Here is a 27366-nt window from a genome sequence, read left to right as displayed (position 1 = left end):
CAAACTTTTAGCTCTAAGTGTTTTCAGTTATGAAGGCAGGGCAGGGGTTGCATAATGTTATGTGGGAAAATTACGGAAAATATCCAAATTTAACTTGAACTGATAGATTTTGAACTGAAAGAGAACTTTTTTGTATTTCCTGGCGCCTTGGAATTTTTTCTTTTTGGCACTAGTTTCAAATTTTTTAGAAACAAACTCAATAGAATTTTTGGATCTTTTCTCGTTCTGCCCACCATCTTATTTGATGCGTATTTGACAACTCCCGGAGCACGAGTCAAATTTTTAGCTCTAAGTGTTTTCAGTTATGAGGGCAGGGCAGGGGGTGCATAATGTTATGTGGGAAAATTACGGAAAATATCCAAATTTAACTTGAACTGATAGATTTTGAAATGAAAGAGAACTTTTTTGTACTTCCTGGCGCCTTGGAATTTTTTTTCTTTTTGGCACTAGTTTCAAAAGAAGTAATCTGTTCGAATACGCGTTAAAAGTTTGTTGACGCCCATCGTGCCTCAGAGGTGCCTATGTATGTCCAAAACGTGTTCAGATTTGAGAAAAAATAGTTTCACCTCAAAAACCTGGCTTATCTCCTAAGGCTAAAATACATAAGCACTTCAATTGCCTCTTGTTCTGTTGAAACAGGGCGCATGCAACTTTTCAAATGCAGAAATTCAGCAGCGTCATAAGTTTAAATGCCTGATTTCTTAGCCAAAAGAGAAGAGGAGGGGTTTGGAGTAAAGAGAACAAAAATAAATTTAATTCAGTCTCATGTCTGAATGTACAATTAGTGGTGCCACTTGACGTTCAGACCAACTGGCTTAATATGTAGATTGTTGCGATTTATGTCGCAGTCTCTTCAAATTGAGCAACCAGATTCATGATTATCTAACTTATGAACCACATGGCCGTAATGAAGTTCAAGTGGTCTTATCAAAGCTAATCTAGTGCATTTTTGTTCAGTAAGTAATTCCGATGATTCCGCCGCGTCTGGCTGATTCCGCAGTGTCGATTAGTCGTGAAGTTGAGCGTCTTTTGGCAGTCTTATTGTTATTAGGGTGCTGGCTCCTTATCTTTCGTATAGTCATTCGAGCGGCGTAATAGCTCGCTCGGTCGGGGCGTTCATTTGCCGAGACGTCGTCGGCGACATTCCATCCGATTCTCGAACGTAGCCCATGTTGGTGCGTGATTGGTTACCGTCGTTCACACGGATAGCATTCGGTCCGTAGTCTTCGTGTGAACTGGGCTCAATTTGTGCAACTCCTCGCAAGGGGGCTTGAGATACAGTTTGAAGTGCTTCCAAGGGGGCTTGGGATTCAGTTTGAAGTGCTTCCAAAGAGGCTTGGGATTCAGTTTGAACTCCTGTGAGGTCCTCACCTCTGCTCTGCCTGCCTCCGCTGTTCTCCACGTCTGAGTTCTGTTGTTCAGGAGAAGTGTTTGAGTCATCACCCACAGATGAACTGGGTTCGTGGCTCAGGAAAATGTACCTGTTTTTAAAAGTAAACAATGAGAATCGGTAATGTGCGTTTGCACATAATTTCCCAGCTCATCAAATGACGATAACTGTATATAGTTTAATGAATTATAATTAGCTATTTTAAAACTTGCCCTTGATCTAAATCTATGTCAATTTCAGTTAATTCTAAAAAAAATCGAAACCTACTTCATTGAGTTTTTGACTAGTTACTATATATAGTAAACGAGTCTCATAATAAAGAAAACGAACAGCAACAAAATTAAATCACGGAATAGCTTCAATTTTGTTTAATGAGAGAGTATATGAAAACTATCAGTTCTGAGATTAATTAATAGGACAACCAAAAGGCCACAAAATTTTTAAAAAAAATGACATTTTTTGAGAACGAGCGCGAAGAGGTATATTAAGCCCTTTACTTTGTGTTCCGCTTCCTCCAATGGTGTTCTGTCAAGCTTTGTAAAATTGGTTAAAAATATGATTTGACAGCATTAACTTTATTGTTCCGACCCACTAGTGGGGGAGGAACTATATACTCAAACGGGTTTTTTTTGTTCAGTCAATTTTCGCCGATCGATATATTCATCGTAGAGGGTTGTGAGTGGTATCATTAGAAAGCCTGTCCAACGTAGAATGTGGAATTAAAAAGATTTTTTTTATTTTCGCTTTTTGGAGAGAGTTATAAAGGTTTAAAGTTTTGTGAATAGTAGACAGAAATCCGTTGTTTTGTTCACATTTTGCCTAATATTTTCCTCAATTTTGCTAAAATTAGTTAATACTGATAACAACAATATCACTGAATTTAGTAAAAAATATAACTAAAAAGTTTACTGAATGTCGTTTTTTCAACAGAGTTATTGAGGTTTAAAGTTATGTGAACATTTGACTGATTTTCGTTGTTTCTGTTCACATTTTCCGTATTTTTATGCAATCTTTTTGCCAATTTTGCTCAAAAATATGTTAAAATTGGTAACGATAGTGTTGTTTGTCTTACCTCTAAGCACACGAATGTTTTTCAACTGGTTGGTTCAATTTTTTGGCTAAATTTTTGGCCAAATACATAAAATTTCGGCCTTTTATCCATCAAAAATGTCTCGAAATATGCTTTTGTAATCAATTCGTTCAAATTTAAAGCATTAATACACCTAATAATTGCTGACGCAAATTTTTGTGACTCAAAGACAGGCTAGTTTTAATTGTGGATCCTTTCAGAGTGTACTTGAATTAAACGTTTGTCGGTTATTCGCTAATTTAACTCTTTAATTAGGCAAAATGCATGATTTATACTTGATATATTGACTTTTTGTCAAATAATCCATTTCCATAATATTTTGGATAAGCAATTGTTCCTAATAGACAAGCGGCAATAGCTAAGATAGTTATGGTCTAATCGTTGTTTCTTAAAGTCCAAAAAAATGATTGTAATCAGTCGATGTCTTTTTAAAAATTGTTCGCGTTTCCCCATTTCTTACTTTAATTACTGAAAAAAAAACAATTAACATCAAAAGGTAGTAATAACAGGTCCAACTGATTTCATCCCTAGGGAATTTTTAGGAAACCTATTTCGCTTTTTAGTCGAAATCTTATGCTTGTTTTGACTTTAGAAAATCATTTTTTTTTTAAAATGAACAATGATTTATTGAGCTTTGCGACTTTCGTCTCTTTTCTTGGTCATTTTCTAGCTAAAGGTCCTCAAACACAGGTCACATCCTGTTTCTAATCAATGAAAAATTTACACTTAATGCAACCTTACCTTTTAAGTAATCGTTTTTCTGCTTTGATACTACAAGTTTTCGTACAAAATTTATAATTCTTTGACATTTTCCGTCATTCAGTTTCTTTTTACGCTCTTGTCACTTTATTGACAGTTCAAGTATCGTATTCTGGGCATTTTAAGGGAAGGCACATTTTAACACATTGGTCTGTAGGTGAATAGGATATTGTTTTAACTGCTTAGAGTCTGTCTTCTAGAAGAATTTAACATTTTATTTTGTTTTTCGTCGTTATTCATCGTTCTTTTTGTGGTCATTTGACAAATTGTGGATAATTACAGGTCGTAGATTCTTTCTAAGGATAACAAAAGGAACCTATCTACTGATTACGGTTGATAGCTAATGTTTTTTGTGACTTGGAAATCATGTTTTAAAAAAATTATACAGATGTTTTTTTTTTTAGTTTCACATATCTCTGCTTATTTTTTTTTCGCCGACATGGGACCTATTCTCAATAAATGCAGGCTGTTTATGAACTTATTTTTGACGAAGTAAGGCAAAATTCAACATATGGTTTTTTTGGTGGATCGCTAATTGTTTTAACGGCCTCGATACCGGTTTTTGCAAAAGAATACATTGTTGTTTGATTTTCGTCTTTGTTTGCCATTCTTTGTGAAGTCGAATGAGACGAACTGCATAATTGCAGGTTACAGCGGCTTGCTCTGGAAAAACTTGTTGCTGATTTTATTTGACCGCTAAAGTTCTTCATGACTTTGGACTCAAATGTTTTAGAAGATATAAACATAATTTTCAAAATTGAACTTGGCTGTTTTTTTACATGTTATCTTGTCTCCTTACCTGCAAATTGAATAGCGAATTGTTAGTGTTAACAAATTGCACAATTGAACAAATATAAGGTTTTTAGTGCAATGCTTATTGTTTTACGCCTTCAATACCAGTTTCTTTGCGAAATAATTGTTTTTATTTTTGTCTGGCTATTTATCGTTGTTTTTGTAGATGTATGACACATACTGGTTAATGCCAACTCCCAATGCCTTTTTGGGGAAATAGAAACCCTATTCAGTGGTTTCAGTTGCTTTCTAATTTTTTGATACCTTTGAAATCAATATTTCTCGAAAAAAATTTTAAGATAAATGTATTTTTAAACTTCTCCCTTTTGTTCTTTTTTAAATCGCGTTACCCAGTCTCAATTTTCGGCTGTCAGTTATCCCCCTATTGGGTTTTGAAGAAGACGCAATTGACTATATCTTAATTTTTACTGATTAGAAAATGGTTTCAACGGCTTCGTCGCCATTTTATTGAAAAACTTAACGGAAATTTTTGTTTTTCGTCTGTATTTGACGTTTATATTTGTAGACGTTCGACATATTCCAAAAATTGACAGGTCTAAATGTCTTTGTTTTAAAGTACGAATGACAATAAATCTATTCAAAATTTCAATTTATATCTAATGGATTTCATTGAATTATATGTTTTCGAGAAGACAAACGTTTTTTTTTTGTAAAATCGTCCTCTTTGTGCTTTTTTCTCTGCTTGTTACCTCTCATCAAAGAGTGGTCCCATGTTTTTTCTGGCGAAAAACAAGCTAGTTTGTTCAATTTAGGTTTTATTTGAAACTCTTTTTTGACTTCGCAATTATTTAGTTTTTTCTTCAAAAAAATTGACATTGAGTTTTGGATGTATATGCTTGTTGATGTTATTTGATTTCTTGTTTGTCTTGTCTCGTAGTCTTAATAATGAAAAGTATCATTGGTCGACTAGCTCGGCATTGTTTACTTTAATATGTGATTTGAGCTAGAGACATTTTTTATTCATACACTAATTATTTTTGTTCAATATGGGAGAATTTTTGAAAGTTTTCTACCTTCATTTGGTCAACAATTAAGCCAAACTTGTGGATATGCGGGGTCGGAACCTTATGTGCAAACGCACATTACTGAGCCTCCTTGTTCAATTATGTGTCAGCAGGGACGAATTGAGAAGAGCAACTAATAAGAAGAGGAGACAAGATAACAAAACGACAAAAACAGACAGAACACAAAACATTATTGATGTTTCTTGAGAAAAATTACTGTCAAAGTCATAAAAAAAACTAGATAAATAAAAAAAAGTTAAAATGAATGGATACCATCAACGTGATCTAGTTCTGCCTCATCAGACACTCAATAAGACATTAATCTCTAAAGCTAAATGACAGTACTAAATCGCCAGAAAATACACAAAAACACAAAAAATTTAAATTTACTGATTTTTTGGAAACAAGTAGATTCAAATATGTAGATGCGCAATGAAACTTTTAAATAACTTCAGTAATACCTATATACCGTTAATTGCTCTTTGAGGACTTCAAAATTTCTGTCACTGCCACTAGAACACGTGGATCACTTCTTCAAAGCATTTGCAAAATCAAGTTAAGAATTGAAAACAGGAGCCAGTAGTTAAATTGCCGCAAGAGACAAAAATTTCTTAAAAACTAAAAATTCGTCAAAAAATTCTTGACCCAATCCACATAGTTTTCTATAGAAAAAAAATCCATAACATAAAACTCCTCGTTTTTGCTGCTTTTAGTACATCAGCGCGATGAAGATTATCACTCCGTTTTAATTTATCTGATAAACCAAAAAATAGAGCGAAAGGTTTTCGAAAAAAAGATGGAGCCGTAATATATTTCAAGATCATTGCAAACTGAAAACCAAGAGAACGCCTATGTTTGCTCCATTCAGTTACTGCTATCGCAGCCAATATAAACAGTTGCCAAACAAATTTGTCAAAAAATGTTTTTGAGTGTTTTGAAGGAGGCGTCCCAGGTCTAGGTACAGGCTTATGAAAAGACAATGCTCGGCCAAAATGTACTATGAAAAGACCATACTTGACTCATTTAATGCTATGAAAAAATATAAGCTGGACTTTAAGACATTCTGGACTTTAGCTCGACTCAGATTTTTAGCAAGACTTTAGCTGGACCGAAAATTTCACAAAATACTTTGGCTCGACCCAAAATTTGGGCTGGACTTAAGCTCGACCCAATGCTTGCAAACGAAGTCGAGTTAAAGTATTTTCATGGGTCAATCATTAGTCTTTTTAAAAGTTTGTTTTTTGCCATTAACATTTTACGTGGAATATTACATATAATGCAGTGAGCATGTATGCACCTTCACCTTTTTTGATGAATTTTTTAAAAAGATAACTCATAATTTTGGAAGGGAAAACAAAATGAATAATGCCGAAATTTTGTCATGCCTAATGAGACTATGACCAACACATTTAAGCTAGCTGGTTTCATTGAATCAAGTAATGCAGTTATATACTCAAGCTGCAATAACTCTTTATCTTAGATTTGACAAAAGTCGTAAGGCTTTTGGCAGTTTTCCAACTGATTCTTAAGTTGAACTGCTCTAGTGCAAAGCTATTTAGTCTTGCTCCGGTTCTGCATCTGTATGTACAGAAGCAGAAAAAATTAAAACTCTGAATTTTGAAAAAAAACAGAGTTATGAAAAGACTAATGATGGACCCATGAAAAGACCTTAGCTGGACTTTCTTCGGTATGAAAAAGACTTTAGCTCCACCCATGAAAAGATATTAGCTCGACTTTAACTAGGAAGCTCGACCGTGTAATTATAATCAACATTGGCCCCCCTACTAGACTTTTAAAGTCTTTTCATAAGTCGAGGCCTAGGCCTGGGGTGAAAATGTCAAGATTGTGAAAAATTTTGAAATTTCAAGCCTACATTTTTTTTCAAAAAACGATAATTTTAAAAAATGTTCTTCAGCATTGGTTTCAGTTTTTCAATAGCTTTTCAAGGATACCATTTTTGTATCTTGCCCCAAAAGATATCGCTAGGCCTAAAATAAGTTGGGCTGGTATAAAGTTTTGAAGTTTGAACGAAAAGTAAAGTATAATAGTATTGTCAATTTGTTTTAGCCAATTCGTTGACAAAATGGGGCAAAACTGACGTAAAGAACGAGTGGATTTGATCAGTATTCAACTTTTTTTTTCAATTTTTGTTGGTGTTTTGTCAGTTGCGTAATTCTTCGTCACTCTTTGTTGCGAATTAGTCGTAGGTAAATTATTATGTTAGCTTTTAAGAGCGTTGAAAATTGTTCAAATTGACGAAAAAGATAAGGCTTGATAGGTTTTATCTAGAAACTGACAAAAGCCAACGATTTATTAGGTTGAAATTAGATAAAAAAAACTCACGATGGGCGAAGAAACAGAGCTTGTACGCTCTAGCCTGGACTACTATCTTTTTTGGACAACATGAAAATCTTTTGACTTGAAGATGCCGTAATATCTAGCTCGTATCCCTTTGAAGTATGAAGTACTTAACAAACATTTAATGTTATTTTTATATTTATTTATAGCGGGGCCATAAAGTGGAACTGAGAGCCAAAATTTCGAAGTTGCTCGACAAAGCTCAAAGGTTGAAGTTCGAGTTAATAATAATCTCAAATGGAAGAGAAAAATGAACTTTAACCAGCTCTTGTTTGCTATTACTATATTTGCATAATTTACCTATGAAATAAATAACTTGTCAGCGCCCGATCAGTTCTACAAAAATCTGCAACAGGGGCGATACTCTGCTTTGGGACTAGACCATCGTTTTCTGCAACGTTTTGTTCGCCCCTACGGCAACGAGAGTTGATTAAAAAACATCAACAAACGGTTGTTATCGCCCTCTCGAAGGTATTCAACAACTCGGCTTCGCCTCGGAGTTTGATAAACTCTAGATGGCGATAACAACTGTCCTGTTGAGCAGACCGATCAAAAACGGTCAAAATGACGTGGGGAGTGACCGTTTTTGATCGGTTTTGAGCGTTTTTGACCGGTAATTTTAAGAAAGAATCATTTTAATTGTTTCTGATTGGTCAATTTTGGAAATGATGATCGTAGTATTCACAACAGGCCACTTGAGCATTGCTTTGCTAATTTCCATTTATTACATTTTTCAACCCCATTTTTGCTTGCTTTTCAAATGTCCTCGATGTATGATTCTCACTAAAATGATCTATTTTTCTTTGTTTTGCTCGCTTTTCTCTTTTGTTTTCTCCTAATTCGAAGAGCCGATTAATAGCTTAATTATTTCTATCTGTAATAATCAAACAAAAGGTTTTGTGAATGCAACCCTTTCAGAGATGAAAAGAAGAATGTGGAAAGACTAATTCTTACCTGTTAATGCTGTTTTTTGTCAAATTGAAACTTACCCGACTACCAGGGCTCCAATCAACACCAAAACAATGAAGCCCAAAACGCACCCAAGCACAATCGGCAATGCACTATCTTCAGCAGCGCTAGTGAAGCTTGCCTGTACACCCACTAGGGTCAAATCTTGGTTCCTCCAGCGGAACGCGGCGGCACTAGACCCAATAAGGGAAACCATAGTGTCCAGGTAATTGGCATCTGCTCCTGTGATTGTGAACTGCACGTCAAGAGAGCCACAAACAGCTACCAATCTATCGATAACAGCATCAACCGGCAAACTGACACCTCCATTCATTAAAAATGTCTTTATTTCTGCAGCCAGCTCGTCATAGTCACTCTGTGTTTGAGGCAAAATCTCGGCGCAACTTGTTATTGTTGAGTCAAAGTCCCAAATAATTCTGTAGACGATTTCATCGAGACCATTTGACGATGCAATTGTCGTGGTTGTTGTGCTGGCGACAGAAGTGGTCGCGGCCGACGATAGAGTGGTTGGTGCAGTTGATGTTGTGGTTGTTGCAGATGTTGTGGGAGCAGCAGTAACTGTTGCACCCTGAGTAGTAACTGCAACTGTCGAAGCAGAGCTTTCAGTTGCCGCACTGTCTGTGGTCTGCGACGCTCCACCTGCTGGAGTATTTGTAGTTCGCGAATCTGTACTAGCTCCAGTAGGTCCAGAAGTAGTGTTTGCAGTTGAAGCAGTAGGTCCAGAAGTAGTACTCGCAGTTGAAGCAGTAGGTCCAGAAGTAGTACTCGCAGTTGAAGCAGTAGGTCCAGAAGTAGTACTCGCAGTTGAAGCAGTAGGCCCAGAAGTAGTACTCGCAGTTGAAGTGGTAGGTCCGGAAGTAGTACTCACAGTTGAAGTGGTAGGTTCAGAATTAGTACTAGCAGTCGAAGTGGTAGGTCCAGAAGTAGTACTCGCAGTTGAAGTGGTGGGTCCGGAAGTAGTACTCGCAGTTGAAGTGGTAGGTCCAGAAGTAGTACTCGCAGTTGAAGTGGTAGGTCCAAAAGTCGTACTCGCAGTCGAAGTGGTAGGTCCAGAAGTAGTACTCGCAGTCGAAGTGGTAGGTCCAGAGGTAGTACTCGCAGTCGAAGTGGTAGGTCCAGAAGTAGTACTCGCAGTCGAAGTGGTTGGTCCGGAAGTAGTACTCGCAGTTGAAGTGGTAGGTCCAGAAGTAGTACTCGCAGTTGAAGTGGTAGTTCCAGAGGTGGTACTCGCAGTCGAAGCAGTAGGCCCGGAAGTAGTACTCGCAGTCGAAGTGGTAGGCCCAGAAGTAGTACTCGCAGTTGATGTGGTATGTCCAGAAGTAGTACTCGCAGTCGAAGTGGTATGTCCAGAAGTAGTACTCGCAGTTGAAGTGGTAGGTCCGGAAGTATTACTCGCAGTTGAAGTGGTAGCTCCAGAAGTAGTACTCGCAGTTGAAGTGGTAGATCCAGAAGTAGTACTCGCAGTTGAAGTGGTAGGTCCAGAAGTAGTACTCGCAGTTGATGTGGTAGTCCCAGAAGTAGTACTCGCAGTCGAAGTGGTAGGTCCAGAAGTAGTACTCGCAGTTGATGTGGTAGGTCCAGAAGTAGTACTCGCAGTCGAAGTGGTAGCTCCAGAAGTAGTACTCGCAGTTGAAGTGGTAGGTCCAGAAGTAGTACTCGCAGTTGATGTGGTAGGTCCAGAAGTAGTACTCGCAGTCGAAGTGGTTGGTCCAGAAGTAGTACTCGCAATTGAAGTGGTAGGTCCAGAAGTGGTACTCGCAGTCGAAGTAGTAGGTCCAGAAGTAGTACTCGCAGTCGAAGTGGTAGGTCCAGAAGTAGTACTCGCAGTCGAAGTGGCAGGTCCAGAAGTAGTACTCGCAGTTGATGTGGTAGGTCCAGAAGTAGTACTTGCAGTCGCAGTGGTAGGTCCAGAAGTAGTACTCGCAGTTGAAGTGGTAGGTCCAGAAGTAGTACTCGCAGTTGAAATGTTAGCTCCAGAAGTAGTACTCGCAGTTGAAGTGGTAGATCCAGAAGTAGTACTCGCAGTTGAAGTTGTAGGTTCAGAAGTAGTACTCACAGTTGAAGTGTTAATTTCAGAAGCAGTACTCGCAGTCGATGTGGTAGGTCCAGAAGTAGTACTCGCAGTCGAAGTGGTAGGTCCGGAAGTAGTACTCGCAGTTGAAGTGGTAGGTCCAGAAGTAGTACTCGCAGTTGAAGTGGTAGGTCCAGAGGTGGTACTCGCAGTCGAAGTGGTATGTCCAGAAGTAGTACCCGCAGTCGATGTAGTAGGTCCGGAAGTAGTACTCGCAGTTGAAGTGGTAGGTCCAGAAGTAGTACTCGCAGTCGAAGTGGTAGGTCCGGAAGTAGTACTCGCAGTTGAAGTGGTAGGTCCAGAAGTAGTACTCGCAGTTGAAGTGTTAGGTCCAGAGGTGGTACTCGCAGTTGAAGTGGTAGGTCCAGAGGTGGTACTCGCAGTTGAAGTGGTAGGTCCAGAAGTGGTACTCTCAGTCGAAGTGGTAATTTCAGAATTAGTACTCGCAGTCGATGTGGTAGGTCCGGAAGTAGTACTCGCAGTTGAAGTGGTAGGTCCAGAAGTAGTACTCGCTGTTGAAGTGGTAGGTCCAGAGGTGGTACTCGCAGTCGAAGTGGTATGTCCAGAAGTAGTACTCGCAGGCGAAGTGGTAGGTCGAGAAGTAGTACTCGCAGTTGAAATGGTAGGTCCAGAAGTGGTACTCGCAGTCGAAGTAGTACTCGCAGTCGAAGTGGTAGGTCCAGAAGTAGTACTCGCAGGCGAAGTGGTAGGTCGAGAAGTAGTACTCGCAGTTGATGTGGTAGGTCCAGAAGTAGTACTCGCAGTCGAAGTGGTAGGTCCAGAAGTAGTACTCGCAGTTGAAGTGGTAGGTCCAGAAGTAGTACTCGCAGTTGAAATGGTAACTCCAGAAGTAGTACTCGCAGTTGAAGTGGTATATCTAGAGGTAGTACTCGCAGTTGAAGTTGTAGGTCCAGAAGTAGTACTCGCAGTTGATGTGGTAGGTCCAGAAGTAGTATTCGCAGTCGAAGTGGTAGGTTCAGAAGTAGTACTCACAGTTGAAGTGGTAGGTCCAGAAGTAGTACTCGCAGTTGAAGTGGTAGGTCCTGAAGTAGTACTCGCAGTTGAAGTGGTAGGTCCAAAAGTGGTACTCGCAGTCGAAACGGTAATTTCAGAAGTAGTTCTCGCAGTCGAAGTGGTAGGTCCAGAAGTAGTACTCGCAGTCGAAGTGGTAGGTCCAGAAGCAGTACTCGCAGTCGAGGTGGTAGGTCCTGAAGTAGTACTCGCAGTTGAAGTGGTAGGTCCAGAAGTAGTACTCGCAGTCGAAGTGGTATGTCCAGAAGTAGTACCCGCAGTCGAAGTGGTAGGTCCATAAGTAGTACTCGCAGTCGCAGTGGTAGTTCCAGAAGTAGTACCCGCAGTCGATATGGTAGGTCCAGAGGTAGTACTCGCAGTTGAAGTGGTAGGACCGGAAGTATTACTCGCAGTTGAAGTGGTAGGTCCAGTAGTAGTACTCGCAGTTGAAGTGGTAGATCCAGAAGTAGTACTCGCAGTCGAAGTGGTAGGTCCAGAAGTAGTACTCGCAGTTGAAGTGGTAGGTCCAGAAGTAGTACTCACAGTTGAAGTGTTAGGTCCAGAAGTAGTACTCGCAGTTGAAGTGGTAGGTCCGAAAGTAGTACTCGCAGTTGAAGTGGTAGGTCCAGAAGTTGTACTCGCAGTTGAAGTGGTAGTTCTAGAAGTAGCACTCGCAGTTGAACTGTTAGGTCCGGAAGTAGTACTCACAGTTGAAATGGTAGGTCCAGAAGTAGTACTCGTTGTTGAAGTTGTAGGTCCGGAAGTAGTGCTCGCAGTTGGAGTGGTAGATCCAGAATTAGTACTCGCAGTTGAATTGGTGGGTCCAAAAGTATTACTTAAAGTTGAGGTGGTAGGTCCAGAAGTAGTACTCGCAGTGTGAGTGGTAGGTCCGGAAGTAGTACTAACAGTTGAAGTGGTAGGTGTAGAAGTAGTACTCGCAATTGAAGGGGTAGGTCCAGAAGTAGTACTCGCAATCGAAGTGGTAGGTCCAGAAGTAGTACTCGCAGTTGAAGTGGTAGGTCCAGAAGTAGTACTCGCAGTTGTAGTGGTAGATCCAGAAGTAGTACTCGCAGTTGAAGTGGTAGGTCCAGAAGTATTACTTGCAGTTGAAGTGGTGGGTCCAGAAGTAGTACTCGCAGTGTAAGTGGTAGGTGCGGAAGTAGTACTCACAGTTGAAGTGGTAGGTCCAGAAGTGGTACTCGCAGATGGAGTGGTAGATCCAGAAGTAGTACTCGCAGTTGAAGTGGTATGTCCGGAAGTAGTGCTCACAGTTGAAGTGGTAGGTCCAGAAGTAGTACTCGCAGATGGAGTGGTATGTCCGGAAGTAGTGCTCACAGTTGAAGTGGTAGGTCCAGAAGTAGTACTCGCAGATGGAGTGGTAGATCCAGAAGTAGTACTCTCAGTTGAAGTGGTAGATCCAGAAGTAGTACTCGCAGTTGTAGTGGTAGATCCAGAAGTAGTACTCGCAGTTGTAGTGGTAGATCCAGAAGTAGTACTCGCAGTTGAAGTGGTAGGTCCAGAAGTATTACTTGCAGTTGAAGTGGTGGGTCCAGAAGTAGTACTCGCAGTGTAAGTGGTAGGTGCGGAAGTAGTACTCACAGTTGAAGTGGTAGGTCCAGAAGTGGTACTCGCAGATGGAGTGGTAGATCCAGAAGTAGTACTCGCAGTTGAAGTGGTATGTCCGGAAGTAGTGCTCACAGTTGAAGTGGTAGGTCCAGAAGTAGTACTCGCAGATGGAGTGGTATGTCCGGAAGTAGTGCTCACAGTTGAAGTGGTAGGTCCAGAAGTAGTACTCGCAGATGGAGTGGTAGATCCAGAAGTAGTACTCGCAGTTGAAGTGGTAGATCCAGAAGTAGTACTCGCAGTTGTAGTGGTAGATCCAGAAGTAGTACTCGCAGTTGAAATGGTAGGTCCAGAAGTATTACTTGCAGTTGAAGTAGTAGGTCCAGAAGTAGTACTCGCAAATGTAGTGGTAGATTCAGAAGTAATACTCGCAGTTGAAGTGGAAGGTACAGAAGTAGTACTCGCAGTTGAAGTGATAGACTCAGATGTAGTACTGGCAGTTGAACTGGTAGGTCCAGAAGTAGTACTCGCAGTTGAAGTGGTAGGTCTAGAAGTAGTACTCGCAGTTGAAGTGTTAGGTCCAGAAGTAGTACTCTGAGTTGAAGTTTTCGGTCCAGAAGTAGAACTCGCAATTGAAGTGATAGACTCAGAAGTAGTACTGGCATTTGAACTGGTAGGTCCAGAAGTAGTACTCGCAGTTGAAGTGGTAGGTCTAGAAGTAGTACTCGCAGTTGAAGTGTTAGGTCCAGAAGTAGTACTGGTAATTGAAGTTGTCGGTCCAGAAGTAGAACTCGCAGTTAAGGGTGTAGGTTCAAAAGTAGTACTCACAGTTGAAGTGATAGGCTCAGAAGTAGTACTCGCAGTTGAAGCGGTAGGTCCAGAAGTAGCACTCACAGTTGAAGTTGTAGGTCCAGAAGTAGTACTCGCTGTTGAGGTGGTAGGTACGGAGATAGTGCTCGCAGTTGAAGTGGTAGATCCAGAAGTAGTACTCGCAGTTAAAGTGGTAGGTTCAGAAGTAGTACTCACAGATGAAGTGCTAGGTCCAGAAGTAATACTCGAAGTTGAAGTGGTAGTTCCAGAAGTAGTACTCGCAGTTGAAGTTGTAGGTCCAGAAGTAGTACTCGCTGTTGAGGTGGTAGGTACGGAGGTAGTGCTCGCAGTTGAAGTGGTAGATCCAGAAGTAGTACTCGCAGTTAAAGTGGTAGATTCAGAAGTAGTACTCACAGATGAAGTGCTAGGTCCAGAAGTAATACTCGAAGTTGAAGTGGTAGTTCCAGAAGTAGTACTAGCAGTTGAAGTTGTAGGTCCAGAAGTAGTACTCAAAATTGAAGTGGTAGGTACAGAAGTAGTACTCGCAGTTGAAGTAGTAGGTCCAGAAGTAGTACTCGCAATTGAAGTGGTAGATTCAGATGTAATGCTCGCAGTTGAAGTGGAAGGTCCAGAAGTAGTACTCGCAGTTGAGGGTGTTGGTCCAGATGTAGTACTCACAGTTGAAGTGATAGGCTCAGAAGTAGTACTCGCAGTTGAATTGCTAGGTCCAGAAGTAATACTCGCAATTGAAGTGGTAGGTCTAGAAGTAGTACTCGCATTTGAAGTGTTAGGTCCAGAAGTAGTACTCGGAGTTGAAGTTGTCGGTCCAGAAGTAGAACTCGCAGTTGAAGCGGTAGGTCCAGAAGTAGCACTCACAGTTGAAGTGGTAGGTCCAGAAGTAGTACTCGCAGTTGAAGTGGTAATTCCAGAAGTAGAACTCGCACTTGTAGTTTTTGAATAAGTGCTGCCAGTTTTTGTGCTTGCTGATGTAGTTGTTGATGTTTCAGGGACAACTTCTGAAACTTGCACGTCAAATTCTTGCCCATTAATTACAATTGTAGTATTATTATCCGGACTATCTAAGTCATTAACTGGTTCACCATTTTCCTGTACGATTGTGAAGTCAGCGACTATAGAGCCGCATACTACTTTCTGAACTTTAATTATGGCAGTTTCAGGTATGGATGCGCCAAAGTAATCTTTGAGAGCTTCAGCCATTATACTGAACCTTTCCTCTTCATCATCTGGGAGAACATCACAATTTGCCTCAATTGTCGCCCTCAGAAGTTTTGGCAGCGGAATGGTCGTAGTTGTGGTAACAGAAATAGCCGAAGTACCTTGATCTGTTGAAGTATCGGTCAAGTAAGTTGACATAGAATTTAGCAAGGAAGATAGAGTGCTCGTGAACATGCTTGAAAAACTACTAGCCGTGCTGGAAGAAATAGAACTATTAGATGAGCCAGTTGAAGAACTTTGACTAATACTGGTGTCAATGGTAGATGTTGTTTGTGTGCTTGCTGTTGGGGTGTTTGCCGTTGTGATTGACAAACTTTTAGTCTTTGTGACTGTTGGAGTTGAAGAGGTGGTCGTAAAAGGAGTGAATGTTGAAGTGGTAAATGTTGTTATTGTTGGCGTGCTTGTTGACGTAGTTGACTCTGTCACAGCTGGAGTATTTGGTAAGCTTGAAGAGGAGGTTGTTTTCGGAGTGGTTGTCGAGGTCGAAGAGGAAGCTGTATTTGTAGTGGTTCTGGATGATGTGGTTGGAAATGTAGTTGACGTAGTCGACGATGTTGTGGTCAGAGTGCTTGTTGATCTGGATGAGGAAGTTGTAACCGGAGTTGTTGCCGCTGGTGTGGTCGAAGGGTTTGCTGTTGTACTGGAGAAACTTTTTATTGGAGTGGTAGTTGAGGTCGAAGAGGAAGCTATAATTGGGGTTGTTGTTGAAGTACTTATTGTTAATGTGGTTGAGGGTCTTGTTGACGTAGTCGATGAAGATATTATCGGAGTGATTGTTGAAGTTGAAGAGGAGCTGGTAGCAGTAGTTGAGGTGGTAAATGTACTTGTTATTGGAGTATTTGTTGACGTAGACGGTATATTTTTAGTCTGTGTGCTTGTTGACGTTGAAGAAGAACTTGTAATCGGTGATGTTGATGTCGTTCTGGATGTTGTGGTTGGAATTTGTGTTGACGTAGTCGACAATGTTGTTGTAAGAGTGCTTGCTGAGGTTGAGGATGAGATTGTAATAGGAGTTGTAGTATGTGTGCTTGTTGACGTTGAAGAAGAAATTGTAATCGGTAATTTTGATGTGGTCCCGGATGTTGTGGTTGGATTTGGCGTTGACGTAGTCGACAATGTTGTTGTAAGAGTGCTCGTTGAGGTTGAGGATGAGGTTGTAATCGGAGTTGTTGTTGAGGTTTTTGCCGATGGGTTGGTGGAATGTTTTGCTGTCGAGCTGGAGGAAGCTGTTATCGGAGTGCTTGTTGAAGTCGAAGAGGAGCTGGTAGCAGCAGTAGTTGATGAGGTGGTAGATGTACTTTTTGTTGGATTATTTGTTGACGTAGATGGCATATTTTTAGTCTGTGTGCTTGTTGACGTTGAAGAAGAACTTGTAATAAGTGATTTTGATGTCGATCTGGATGTTGTGGTTGGAATTGGTGTTGACGTAGTCGACAATGTTGTTGTAAGAGCGGTTGCTGAGGTTGAGGATGAGGTTGTAATCGGAGTTGTTGTTGAGGTTTTTGCCGCTGGAGTGGTGGAATGTTTTGCTGTCGAAGTGGAGGAAGCTGTTATCGGAGTGCTTGTTGAAGTCGAAGAGGAGCTGGTAATAGCAGCGGTTGATGAAGTGGTAGATGTGTTTTTTGTTGGAGTATTCTTTGACGTAGACGGCATATTTTTAGCCTGTGTGCTTGTTGACGTTGAAGAAGAACTTGTAATAAGTGATGTTGATGTCGATCTGGATGTTGTGGTTGGAATTGGTGTTGACGTAGTCGACAATGTTGTTGTAAGAGCAGTTGTTGAGGTTGAGAATGAGGTTGTAATCGGAGTTGTTGTTGAGGTTTTTAACGCTGGGGTGGTGGAAGGTTCTGCTGTCGTAGTGGAGGATGTTGTTATCGGAATAGTCGTTGAAGTTGAAGAGGAAGCTGTATTTGGAGCTGTTGTAGAAGTTTTTGATGTCGTTGAAGAAGAGCTGGTACCTTGAGTAGTTGATGAGGTGATATTAGTGCTTGTGGTTGGAATATTTTTTGACGTAAATGGTAGTGTTGTAGTTTGTGTGCTTGTTGACGTTGAAGAAGAACTTGTAATCGGTGATGTTGATGTGGTTCTGGATGTTGTGGTTGGAATTGGTGTTGACGTAGTCGACAATGTTGTTGTATGGGTGTTTGTTGAGGTTGAGGATGAGATCGAAGCTGTTGTTGAGGTTGTTGCCACTGGGTTGGACGAAGGGTTTGCTGTCGTATTGGACGTAGTTTTTATTGGAGTGGTTGTTGAGATCGAAGAGGAAGCTGTAATTGGGGTTGTTGTTGAAGTACTTGTTGTTGATGTGGTTGAGGGTCTTGTTGACGTAGTCGATGAAGATATTATCGGAGTGCTTGTTGAAGTTGAATAGGAGCTGGTACCTTGAGTAGTTGACGAGGTTGTATATGTACTTGTGGCTGGAGTATTGGTTGACGTAAATGGCAGAGTTGCAGTATGTGCGCTTGTTGAACTGATATGCCCAGAAGTAGTGCTAGGAGTTGAAATTGTAGTTCCAGATGTAGTACTTGCAGTTGAAGTGGTAGGTCCGGAAGTAGTGCTCACGGTTGAAGTGGTAGGTCCGGAAGTAGTGCTCACATTTGAAATGGTAGGTCCGGAAGTAGTGCTCACAGTTGAAGTGGTAGGTCCAGAAGTAGAACTGGCACTTGTAGTTTTTGTATAAGTGCTGCCAGTTTTTGTGCTTGCTGATGTAGTCGTTGATGTTTCAGGGACAACTTCTGAAATTTGCACGTCAAATTCTTGCCCATTAATTACAATTGTAGTATTATTATCCGGACTATCTAAGTCATTAACTGGTTCACCATTTTCCTGTACGATTGTGAAGTCAGCGACTATAGAGCCGCATACTACTTTCTGAACTTTTATTATGGCAGTTTCAGGTATGGATGCGCCAAAGTAATCTCTGAGAGCTTCAGCCATTATACGGAACCTTTCCTCTTCATCATCTGGAAGAACATCACAATTTGCCTCAATTGTCGCCCTCTGAACTTTTGGCAGCGGAATGGTCGTAGTAGTGGTAACAGAAATTGTCGAAGTACCCTGATCTGTTGAAGTATCGGTCAAGTAAGTTGACATAGAGTTTAGCAAGGAAGATAGAGTGCTCGTGAAGATGCTTGAAAAACTACTAGCCGTGCTAGAAGGAATAGAACTATTAGATGAGCCAGTTGAAGAACTTTGACTAATACTGGTGTCAATGGTAGATGTAGTTTGGCTACTTGTTGCCGCTGGTGTGGTCGAAGGGTTTGCTGTTGTACTGAAGGAAGTTTCTAATGGAGTTGTAGTTGAGCTCGAAGAGGAAGCTGTAATTGGGGTTGTTGTTGAAGTACTTGCTGATCTTAAGGATGAAGTTGTAGTCGGAGTTGTTGTTGAGGTTGTTGCCGCTGGTGTGATCGAAGGGTTTGCTGTCGTACTGGAGGAACCTTTTATTGGAGTGGTAGTTGAGGTCGACGAGGAAGCTGTAATTGGGGTTGTTGTTGAAGTACTTGCTGATCTGGAGGATGAAGTTGTAGTCGGAGTTGTTGTTGAGATTGTTGCCGCTGGTGTGGTCGAAGGGTTTGCTGTTGCACTGGAGGAATTTTTTATTGGAGTGGTAGTTGAAGTCGAAGAGGAAGCTGTAATTGGGGTGGTTGTTGAAGTACTTGTTGTTGATCTGGTTGAGGGTCTTGCTGACGTAGACGACGAAGATATTATCGGAGTGCTTGTTGAAGTTGAAGAGGAGCTGGTAGCAGGAGTAGTTGAGGTGGTAAATGTACTTGTTATTGGAGTATTTGCTGATGTAGACGGCATAGTTGTAGTATGTTTGCTTGTTGACGTTGAAGAGGAACTTGTATTCGGTGATGTTGATGTGGTTCTGGATGTTGTGGTTGGAATTGGTGTTGACGTAGTCGACAATGTTGTTGTATGGGTGTTTGTTGAGGTTGAGGATGAGATCGAAGCTGTTGTTGAGGTTGTTGCCACTGGGTTGGACGAAGGGTTTGCTGTCGTATTGGACGTAGTTTTTATTGGAGTGGTTGTTGAGATCGAAGAGGAAGCTGTAATTGGGGTTGTTGTTGAAGTACTTGTTGTTGATGTGGTTGAGGGTCTTGTTGACGTAGACGACGAAGATATTATCGGAGTGCTTGTTGAAGTTGAAGAAGAGCTGGTAGCAGGAGTAGTTGAGGTGGTAAATGTACTTGTTATTGGAGTATTTGCTGATGTAAACGGCATAGTTGTAGTATGTTTGCTTGTTGACGTTGAAGAGGAACTTGTAATCGGTGATGTTGATGTGGTTCTGGATGTTGTGGTTGGAATTGGTGTTGACGTAGTCGACAATGTTGCAGTAAGACTGCTTGTTGGTGTTGAAGATGAGGTTGTAATCGGAGTAGTTGTTGAGGTTGTTGCCGCTGGGGTGGTGGAAGTCTTTGCTGTCGTAGTGGAAGAAGTTATTATTGGAGTAGTCGTTGAGGTTGAAGAGGAAGCTGTGTTTGGAGGTGTTGTTGAAGATGTTGATGTTGTAGAAGAGGAGCTGGTACCTTGAGTAGTTGACGAGGTGGTATATGTACTTGTGATTGGAGTATTTGTAGACGTATACGGCATAGTTGTAGTCTTTGTGCTTGTTGACGTTGAAGAAGAACTTGTAATAAGTGATGTTGATGTCGATCTGGATGTTGTGGTTGGAATTGGTGTTGATGTAGTCGACAATGTTGTTGTAAGAGCGGTTGCTGAGGTTGAGGATGAGATTGTAATAGGAGTTGTGATTGAGGATGTTGCTGCTGGGGTGCTCGAAGGCTTTGCTGTCGTAGTGGAGGAAGCTGTTATCGGAGTGCTTGTTGAAGTTGAAGAGGAGCTGGTAGCAGCAGTGGTTGATGAAGTGGTAGATGTGTTTTTTGTTGGAGTATTTGTTGACGTAGACGGCATATTTTTAGCCCGTGTGCTTGTTGACGTTGAAGAAGAACTTTTAATAAGTGATGTTGATGTCGATCTGGATGTTGTGGTTGGAATTGGCGTTGACGTAGTCGACAATGTTGTTGTAAGAGCGGTTGCTGAGGTTGAGAATGAGGTTGTAATCGGAGTTGTTGTTGAGGTTTTTGCCGCTGGGGTGGTGGAAGGTTTTGCTGTCGTAGTGGAGGATGTTGTTATCGGAATAGTCATTGAAGTTGAAGAGGAAGCTGTATTTGGAGCTGTTGTAGAAGTTTTTGATGTCGTTGAAGAAAAGCTGGTACCTTGAGTAGTTGATGAGGTGATATATGTGCTTGTGGTTGGAGTATTTTTTGACGTAAATGGTAGTGTTGTAGTATGTGTGCTTGTTGACGTTGAAGAAGAACTTATAATCGGTGATGTTGATGTGGTTCTGGATGTTGTCGTTGGAATTGGTGTTGACGTAGTCGACATTGTTGTTGTATGGGTGTTTGTTGAGGTTGAGGATGAGATCGAAGCTGTTGTTGAGGTTGTTGCCACTGGGTTGGACGAATGGTTTGCTGTCGTATTGGACGTAGTTTTTATTGGAGTGGTTGTTGAGATCGAAGAGGAAGCTGTAATTGGGGTTGTTGTTGAAGTACTTGTTGTTGATGTGGTTGAGGGTCTTGTTGACGTAGTCGATGAAGATATTATCGGAGTGCTTGTTGAAGTTGAATAGGAGCTGGTACCTTGAGTAGTTGACGAGGTTGTATATGTACTTGTGGCTGGAGTATTTGTTGACGTAAATGGCAGAGTTGCAGTATGTGCGCTTGTTGAACTGATATGCCCAGAAGTAGTGCTAGGAGTTGAAATTGTAGGTCCAGAAGTAGTACTTGCAGTTGAAGTGGTAGGTCCGGAAGTAGTGCTCACAGTTGAAGTGGTAGGTCCGGAAGTAGTGCTCACAGTTGAAGTGGTAGGTCCAGAAGTAGAACTCGCACTTGTAGTTTTTGTATAAGTGCTGCCAGTTTTTGTGCTTGCTGATGTAGTCGTTGATGTTTCAGGGACAACTTCTGAAATTTGCACGTCAAATTCTTGCCCATTAATTACAATTGTAGTATTATTATCCGGACTATCTAAGTCATTAACTGGTTCACCATTTTCCTGTACGATTGTGAAGTCAGCGACTATAGAGCCGCATACTACTTTCTGAACTTTTATTATGGCAGTTTCAGTTATGGATGCGCCAAAGTAATCTCTGAGAGCTTCAGCGATTATACGGAACCTTTCCTCTTCATCATCTGGAAGAACATCACAATTTGCCTCAATTGTCGCCCTCTGAACTTTTGGCAGCGGAATGGTCGTAGTAGTGGTAACAGATATTGTCGAAGTACCTTGATCTGTTGAAGTATCGGTCAAGTAAGTTGACATAGAGTTTTGCAAGGAAGATAGAGTGCTCGTGAACATGCTTGAAAAACTACTAGCCGTGCTAGAAGGAACAGAACTATTAGATGAGCCAGTTGAAGAACTTTGACTAATACTGGTGTCAAAGGTAGATGTAGTTTGGGTGCTTGTTGCCGCTGGTGTGGTCGAAGGGTTTGCTGTTGTACTGAAGGAAGTTTTTAATGGAGTTGTAGTTGAGCTCGAAGAGGAAGCTGTAATTGGGGTTGTTGTTGAAGTACTTGCTGATCTTAAGGATGAAGTTGTAGTCGGATTTGTTGTTGAGGTTGTTGCCGCTGGTGTGGTCGAAGGGTTTGCTGTCGTACTGGAGGAACTTTTTATTGGAGTGGTAGTTGAGGTCGAAGAGGAAGCTGTAATTGGGGTTGTTGTTGAAGTACTTGCTGATCTGGAGGATGAAGTTGTAATCGGAGTTGTTGTTGAGATTGTTGCCGCTGGTGTGGTTGAAGGGTTTGCTGTTGTACTGGAGGAATTTTTTATTGGAGTGGTAGTTGAGGTCGAAGAGGAAGCTGTAATTGGGGTGGTTGTTGAAGTACTTGTTGTTGATCTGGTTGAGGGTCTTGTTGACGTAGACGACGAAGATATTATCGGAGTGCTTGTTGAAGTTGAAGAGGAGCTGGTAGCAGGAGTAGTTGAGGTGGTAAATGTACTTGTTATTGGAGTATTTGCTGATGTAGACGGCATAGTTGTAGTAAGTTTGCTTGTTGACGTTGAAGAGGAACTTGTAATCGGTGATGTTGATGTGGTTCTGGATGTTGTGGTTGGAATTGGTGTTGACGTAGTCGACAATGTTGTTGTAAGACTGCTTGTTGATGTTGAAGATGAGGTTGTAATCGGAGTAGTTGTTGAGGTTGTTGCCGCTGGAGTGGTGGAAGTCTTTGCTGTCGTAGTGGAGGAAATTATTATCGGAGTGGTCGTTGAGGTTGAAGAGGAAGCTGTGCTTGGAGGTGTTGTTGAAGATGTTGATGTTGTAGAAGAGGAGCTGGTACCTTGAGTAGTTGATGAAGGGGTGTATGTACTTGTGGTTGGAGTATCTGTTGACGTAAATGACAGAGTTGTAGTATGTGTGCTTGTTGACGTTGCAGAAGAACTTGTAATCGGTGATGCTGATGTGGTTCTGGATGTTGTGGTTGGAATTGGTGTTGACGTAGTAGACAATGTTGTTGTAAGAGTGCTTGTTGAGGTTGAGGATGAGGTTGTAATCGGAGTCGCTGTTGAGGTTGTTGCCGCTGGGGTGGTGGAAGGTTTTGCTGTCGTAGTGGAGGAAGTTGTTATCGGAGTAGTCGTTGAGGTTGAAGAGGAAGTTGTGTTTGGAGTTGTTGTTGAAGTTGTCGATGTCGTTGAAGAGGAGCTGGTACCTTGAGTAGTTGATGAGTTGGTATGTGTACTTGTGGTTGGAGTATTTGTTGACTTAGACGGCATAGTTGTAGACTGTGTGCTTGTTGACGCTGAAGAGGAACTTGTAATCGGTGATGTTGATGTGGTTCTGGAGGTTGTGGCTGGAATTGGTGTTGACGTAGTCGACAATGTTGTTGTAAGAGTGCTTGTTGATGTTGAGGATGAGGTTGTAATCGGAGTTGTTGTTGAGGTTGATGCCGCTGATGTTGAAGGCTTTGCTGTCGTATTGGACGTAGTTTTTATTGGAGTGGTTGTTGAGATCAAAGAGGAAGCTGTAATTGGGGTTGTTGTTGAAGTACTTGTTGTTGATGTGGTTGAGGGTCTTGTTGACGTAGTCGATGAAGATATTATCGGAATGCTTGTTGAAGTTGAATAGAAGCTGATACCTTGAGTAGTTGACGAGGTTGTATATGTACTTGTGGTTGGAGTATTTGTAGACGTATACGGCATAGTTGTAGTCTTTGTGCTTGTTGACGTTGAAGAAGAACTTGTAATCGGTGATGTTGATGTTTTTTCGAATGTTGTGGTTGGATTTGGTGTTGACGTAGTCGACAATGTTGTTGTAAGAGTGCTTGTTGATGTTGAGGATGAGGTTGTAATCGGAGTTGTTGTTGAGGTTGATGCCGCTGATGTTGAAGGGTTTGCTGTCGTACTTGAGGAAGTTTTTATTGGAGTGGTAGTTGAGGTTGAAGAGGAAGCTTTAATTGTGGTTGTTTTTGAAGTATTTATTGTTGATGTGGTTGAGGGTCTTGTTGACGTAGTCGACGAAGATATTATCGGAGGGCTTGCTGAAGTTGAAGAGGATCTGGTAGCAGGAGTAGTTGATGAAGTGGAAGATGTACTTGTTGTTTGGGTATTTGTTGACTTAGGCGGCATAGTTGTAGCCTGTGTGCTTGTTGACGCTAAAGAAGAACTTGTAATCGATGATGTTGATGTGGTTCTGGATGTTGTGGCTGGAATTGGTGTTGACGTAGTCGACAATGTTGTTGTAAGAGTGCTTGTGGATGTTGAGGATGAGGTTGTAATCGGAGTCGTTGTTGAGGTTCTTGCCGCTGGGGTGGTGGAAGGTTTTGCTGTCGTAGTTGATGAAGTTGTTATCGGAGTAGTCGTTGAGGTTGAAGAGGAAGCTGTATTTGGGGTTATTGTTGAAGTTGTTGATGTCGTTGAAGAGGAGCTGGTACCTTGAGTAGTTGATGAGGTGGTAGATGTACTTGTTGTTGGAGTGTTTGTTAACGTATACGGCAGAGTTGTAGTCTTTGTGCTTGTTGGAGTTGAAGAAGAACTTGTAATCGGTGATGTTGATGTTGTTCTGAATGTTGTGGTTGGATTTGGTGTTGACGTAGTTGACAATGTTGTTGTAAGAGTGCTTGTTGATGTTGAGGATGAGGTTATAATCGGAGTTGTTGTTGAGTTTGATGCCGCTGATGTTGTTGAAGGGTTTGCTGTCGTACTCGAGGAAGTTTTTATTGGAGTGGTAGTTGAGGTCGAAGAGGAAGCTGTAATTGGGAATGTTGTTGAAGTACTTGTTGTTGATGAGGTTGAGGGTCTTGCTGACGTAGTTGACGAAGATATTATTGGTGTGCTTGTTGAAGTTGAAGAGGAGCTTGTAGCAGAAGTAGTTGATGAGGTGGTAGATGTACTTGTTGTTGGAGTGTTTGTTAACGTATACGGCATAGTTGTGGTCTTTGTGCTTGTTGACGTTGAAGAAGAACTTGTAATCGGTGATGTTGATGTTGTTTCGAATGTTGTGGTTGGATTTGGTGTTGACGTAGTCGACAATGTTGTTGTAAGAGTGCTTGTTGATGTTGAGGATGAGGTTGTAATCGGAGTTGTTGTTGAGGTTGATGCCGCTGATGTTGACGGGTTTGCTGTCGTACTTGAGGAAGTTTTTATTGGAGTGGTAGTTGAGGTCGAAGAGGAAGCTGTAATTGGGGTTGTTGTTGAAGTACTTGTTGTTGATGAGGTTGAGGGTCCTGCTGACGTAGTTGACGAAGATATTATTGGAGTGCTTGTTGAAATTGAAGAGGAGCTTGTAGCAGAAGTAGTTGATGAGGTGTTAGATGTACTTGTTGTTGGAGTGTTTGTTAACGTATACGGCATAGTTGTAGCCTGTGTGCTTGTTGACGCTGAAGAAGAACTTGTAATCGGTGATGTTGATGTGGTTCTGGAGGTTGTGGTTGGAATTGGTGTTGACGTAGTCGACAATGTTGTTGTAAGACTGCTTGTTGATGTTGAAGATGAGGTTGTAATCGGAGTAGTTGTTGAGGTTGTTGCCGCTGGAGTGGTGGAAGTCTTTGCTGTCGTAGTGGAGGAAATTATTATCGGAGTGGTCGTTGAGGTTGAAGAGAAGCTGGTAGCAGGAGTTGTTGATGAGGTGGTAGATGTACTTGTGGTTGGAGTATTTGTTGACGTAAATGGCAGAGTTGTAGTATGTGTGCTTGTTGACATTGAAGAAGAACTTATAATCGGTGATGTTGATGTGGTTCCAGATGTTGTGGTTGGATTTTGTGTTGACGTTGTCGACAATGTTGTTATAAAAGTGCTTGTAAAGGTTGAGGATGAGGTTGTAATCGGAGTTGTCGTTGTGGTTGTTGCCGCTGGGGTGGTTGAAGATTTTGCTGTCGTAGTGGAGGAAGTTGTTATCGGAGTGGTCGTTAAGGTTGAAGAGGCAGCTTTATTTGGAGTTGTTGTTGAAGTTGCTGATGGCGTTGAAGAGGAGCTGGTTCCTTGAATAGTTGATGAGGTGGTAGAAGTACTTGTGGTTGGAGTATTTGTTGACGTAAATGGCAGAGTTGTAGTAATTGTGTTTGTTGACCTTGAAGAAGAACTTGTAATAGGTGAGGTTGATGTGGTTCCGGATATTGTGGTTGGATTTGGTGTTGATGTTGTCGACAATGTTCTTGTAGGAGTGCTTGTTGAGGTTGAGGACGAGGTTGTAATCGGAGTTGTTGTTGAGTTTGTTACCGCTGGTTTGGTTGAAAAGGAAGGTGTATTTGGAGTTGTTGTTGAAGTTGTTGATGTCGTTGAAGAGTAGCTGGTAGATGAGGTGGTATTTGTACTTGTGGTTGGAGTATTTGTTGAGGTAAATGGCAGAGTTGTAGTATGTGTGCTTGTTGACGTTGAAAAAGAACTTTCAATTGGTGAGGTTGTTGAAGTGTTTCTGGATGTTGTGGTTGGAAATTTAGTTGACGCTGTCGACGATGTTGTCAGAGTGCTTGTTGAGCTGGAGGAGGAAGTTGTAATTGGTGTTGTCCTTGAGGTTGTTGCCGCTGGTATGGTCGAAGTGTTTGCTTTTGTCGTGGAGGAAGTTGTTATCGGAGTGGTTGTTGGGTTTGAAGAGGAAGCTTTAATTGGAGTTGTTGCTGGAGTATTTGTTGTTGATGTGGTTGGAAGGCTTGTTGACGTGGTCGACAAAGATGTTATCGGAGTGCTTGTTGAGGTTGAAGAGGAGCTGGTTGTTTGATTATTTGATGAGGTGGTAGATATACTTGCGGCTGGAGTTATTGTTGACGTAGACGGCAGGGTGGTATTCGGAGTGCTTGTTGACGTTGAAGAAGTTGTACTCGGATTTGTTGTTGAAGTGGATTTCGTTGATGTTGTTGGCGTTCCCGTTGACATAGCAGATGAAGCTGATGTCAGAGTGCTTGATGCGGTCGTAGAGAAAATTATACCCGGACTCGGTGTTGATGTTGAAGAATTTTTTGTAACCGGAGTTGTTTTAGAAGTGGTTGTTGATGAGATCGATGAAGTCGTTGCCGGAGTGTTTTTTGAAGTTGAGTAGGGGGTTGTAGTTGGAGAACTAGTTGAAGTGGCGCTTGAGTTTGTAGTTGGAGTATTTGTTGATGTTGATGCGGAAGTATTATATGTTGAAGTTGTAGCCTCTATAACGTACAGTAATCAATATAATTGTTTTTTTTTCTGTTTTTATTGCAAAAATCATTGACTTTCATTATGCAGGAAGGTTCTGCTTCTCTTCTCTGTTGTAAAGTCCCGATGACATGAGAACAACTTTTCTTCATTCACATAATTCTTTGTGATCCTTTTGTGTTTAAAATGGTGCTTATCTGACTACTTAATATTTGCTAAGAGGTTTTCAGTTTTAAATTCAGCTGTTGTAGACTAAGTTTGAAGTCTGGATTTCATTACTTCAGATATTTCGATTCTGATTACATATTTTTTTCAAATTGAGAATTGCGAGGAAAAGAGTCGATATTCAGGAATGCTTGGTTTGCGGTTTTTCAAGTCAGCATAACCACCAATCAACCACCAAACTGTCAAATTGTTTGCGTTTTTGATTTTTCGTCGGGTACTGATTGGCTTGCAGCAACATAAATAAGCACTAGGCCGCAAACTATGAAGTGCATAGACACAAATAGACACAAGTGCGTCAAAAATGCTTTATAAGTATGGACAAAATGTCCGGTCAAGCTCAATCTTAAGTTGAGCCCTTTGCATCAGTATCTTTATTTGATTAGAAACAAAATTTTCAGGTTTGTGTACCATAATCCAGATTTGCTTTCTATGAAAATAAGCAAACGTTGCAGGG

The 27366-nt window shown here is 41.2% G+C and overlaps 1 protein-coding gene across 1 annotated transcript in view; it reads right to left on the bottom strand.

The window, feature by feature from the left end:
- Positions 1 to 732: 732 nt before the first annotated feature.
- The window catches only part of LOC142342771 (uncharacterized), a 35447-nt gene continuing 8813 nt past the window's right edge, over positions 733 to 27366 (bottom strand). Inside the window, exons 2-3 of the mRNA XM_075394325.1 lie at positions 8404 to 26701; positions 733 to 1481 (exon numbers count right to left, since the gene is read on the bottom strand). Of these exons, the coding sequence (XP_075250440.1) occupies positions 1079 to 1481; positions 8404 to 26701 (18701 nt within the window). The 3' untranslated portion in view covers positions 733 to 1078. The remainder of the gene's footprint in view (positions 1482 to 8403; positions 26702 to 27366) is intronic.

This window comes from Convolutriloba macropyga, chromosome 7 (genome assembly GCF_964194025.1).
Source record: "Convolutriloba macropyga chromosome 7, txConMacr16.3, whole genome shotgun sequence".
NCBI classification, from domain to species: Eukaryota; Metazoa; Xenacoelomorpha; order Acoela; family Convolutidae; genus Convolutriloba; species Convolutriloba macropyga.
Note: the sequence above shows the minus strand (reverse complement) of the source record. Positions and strands in the feature narration are given on the sequence as shown.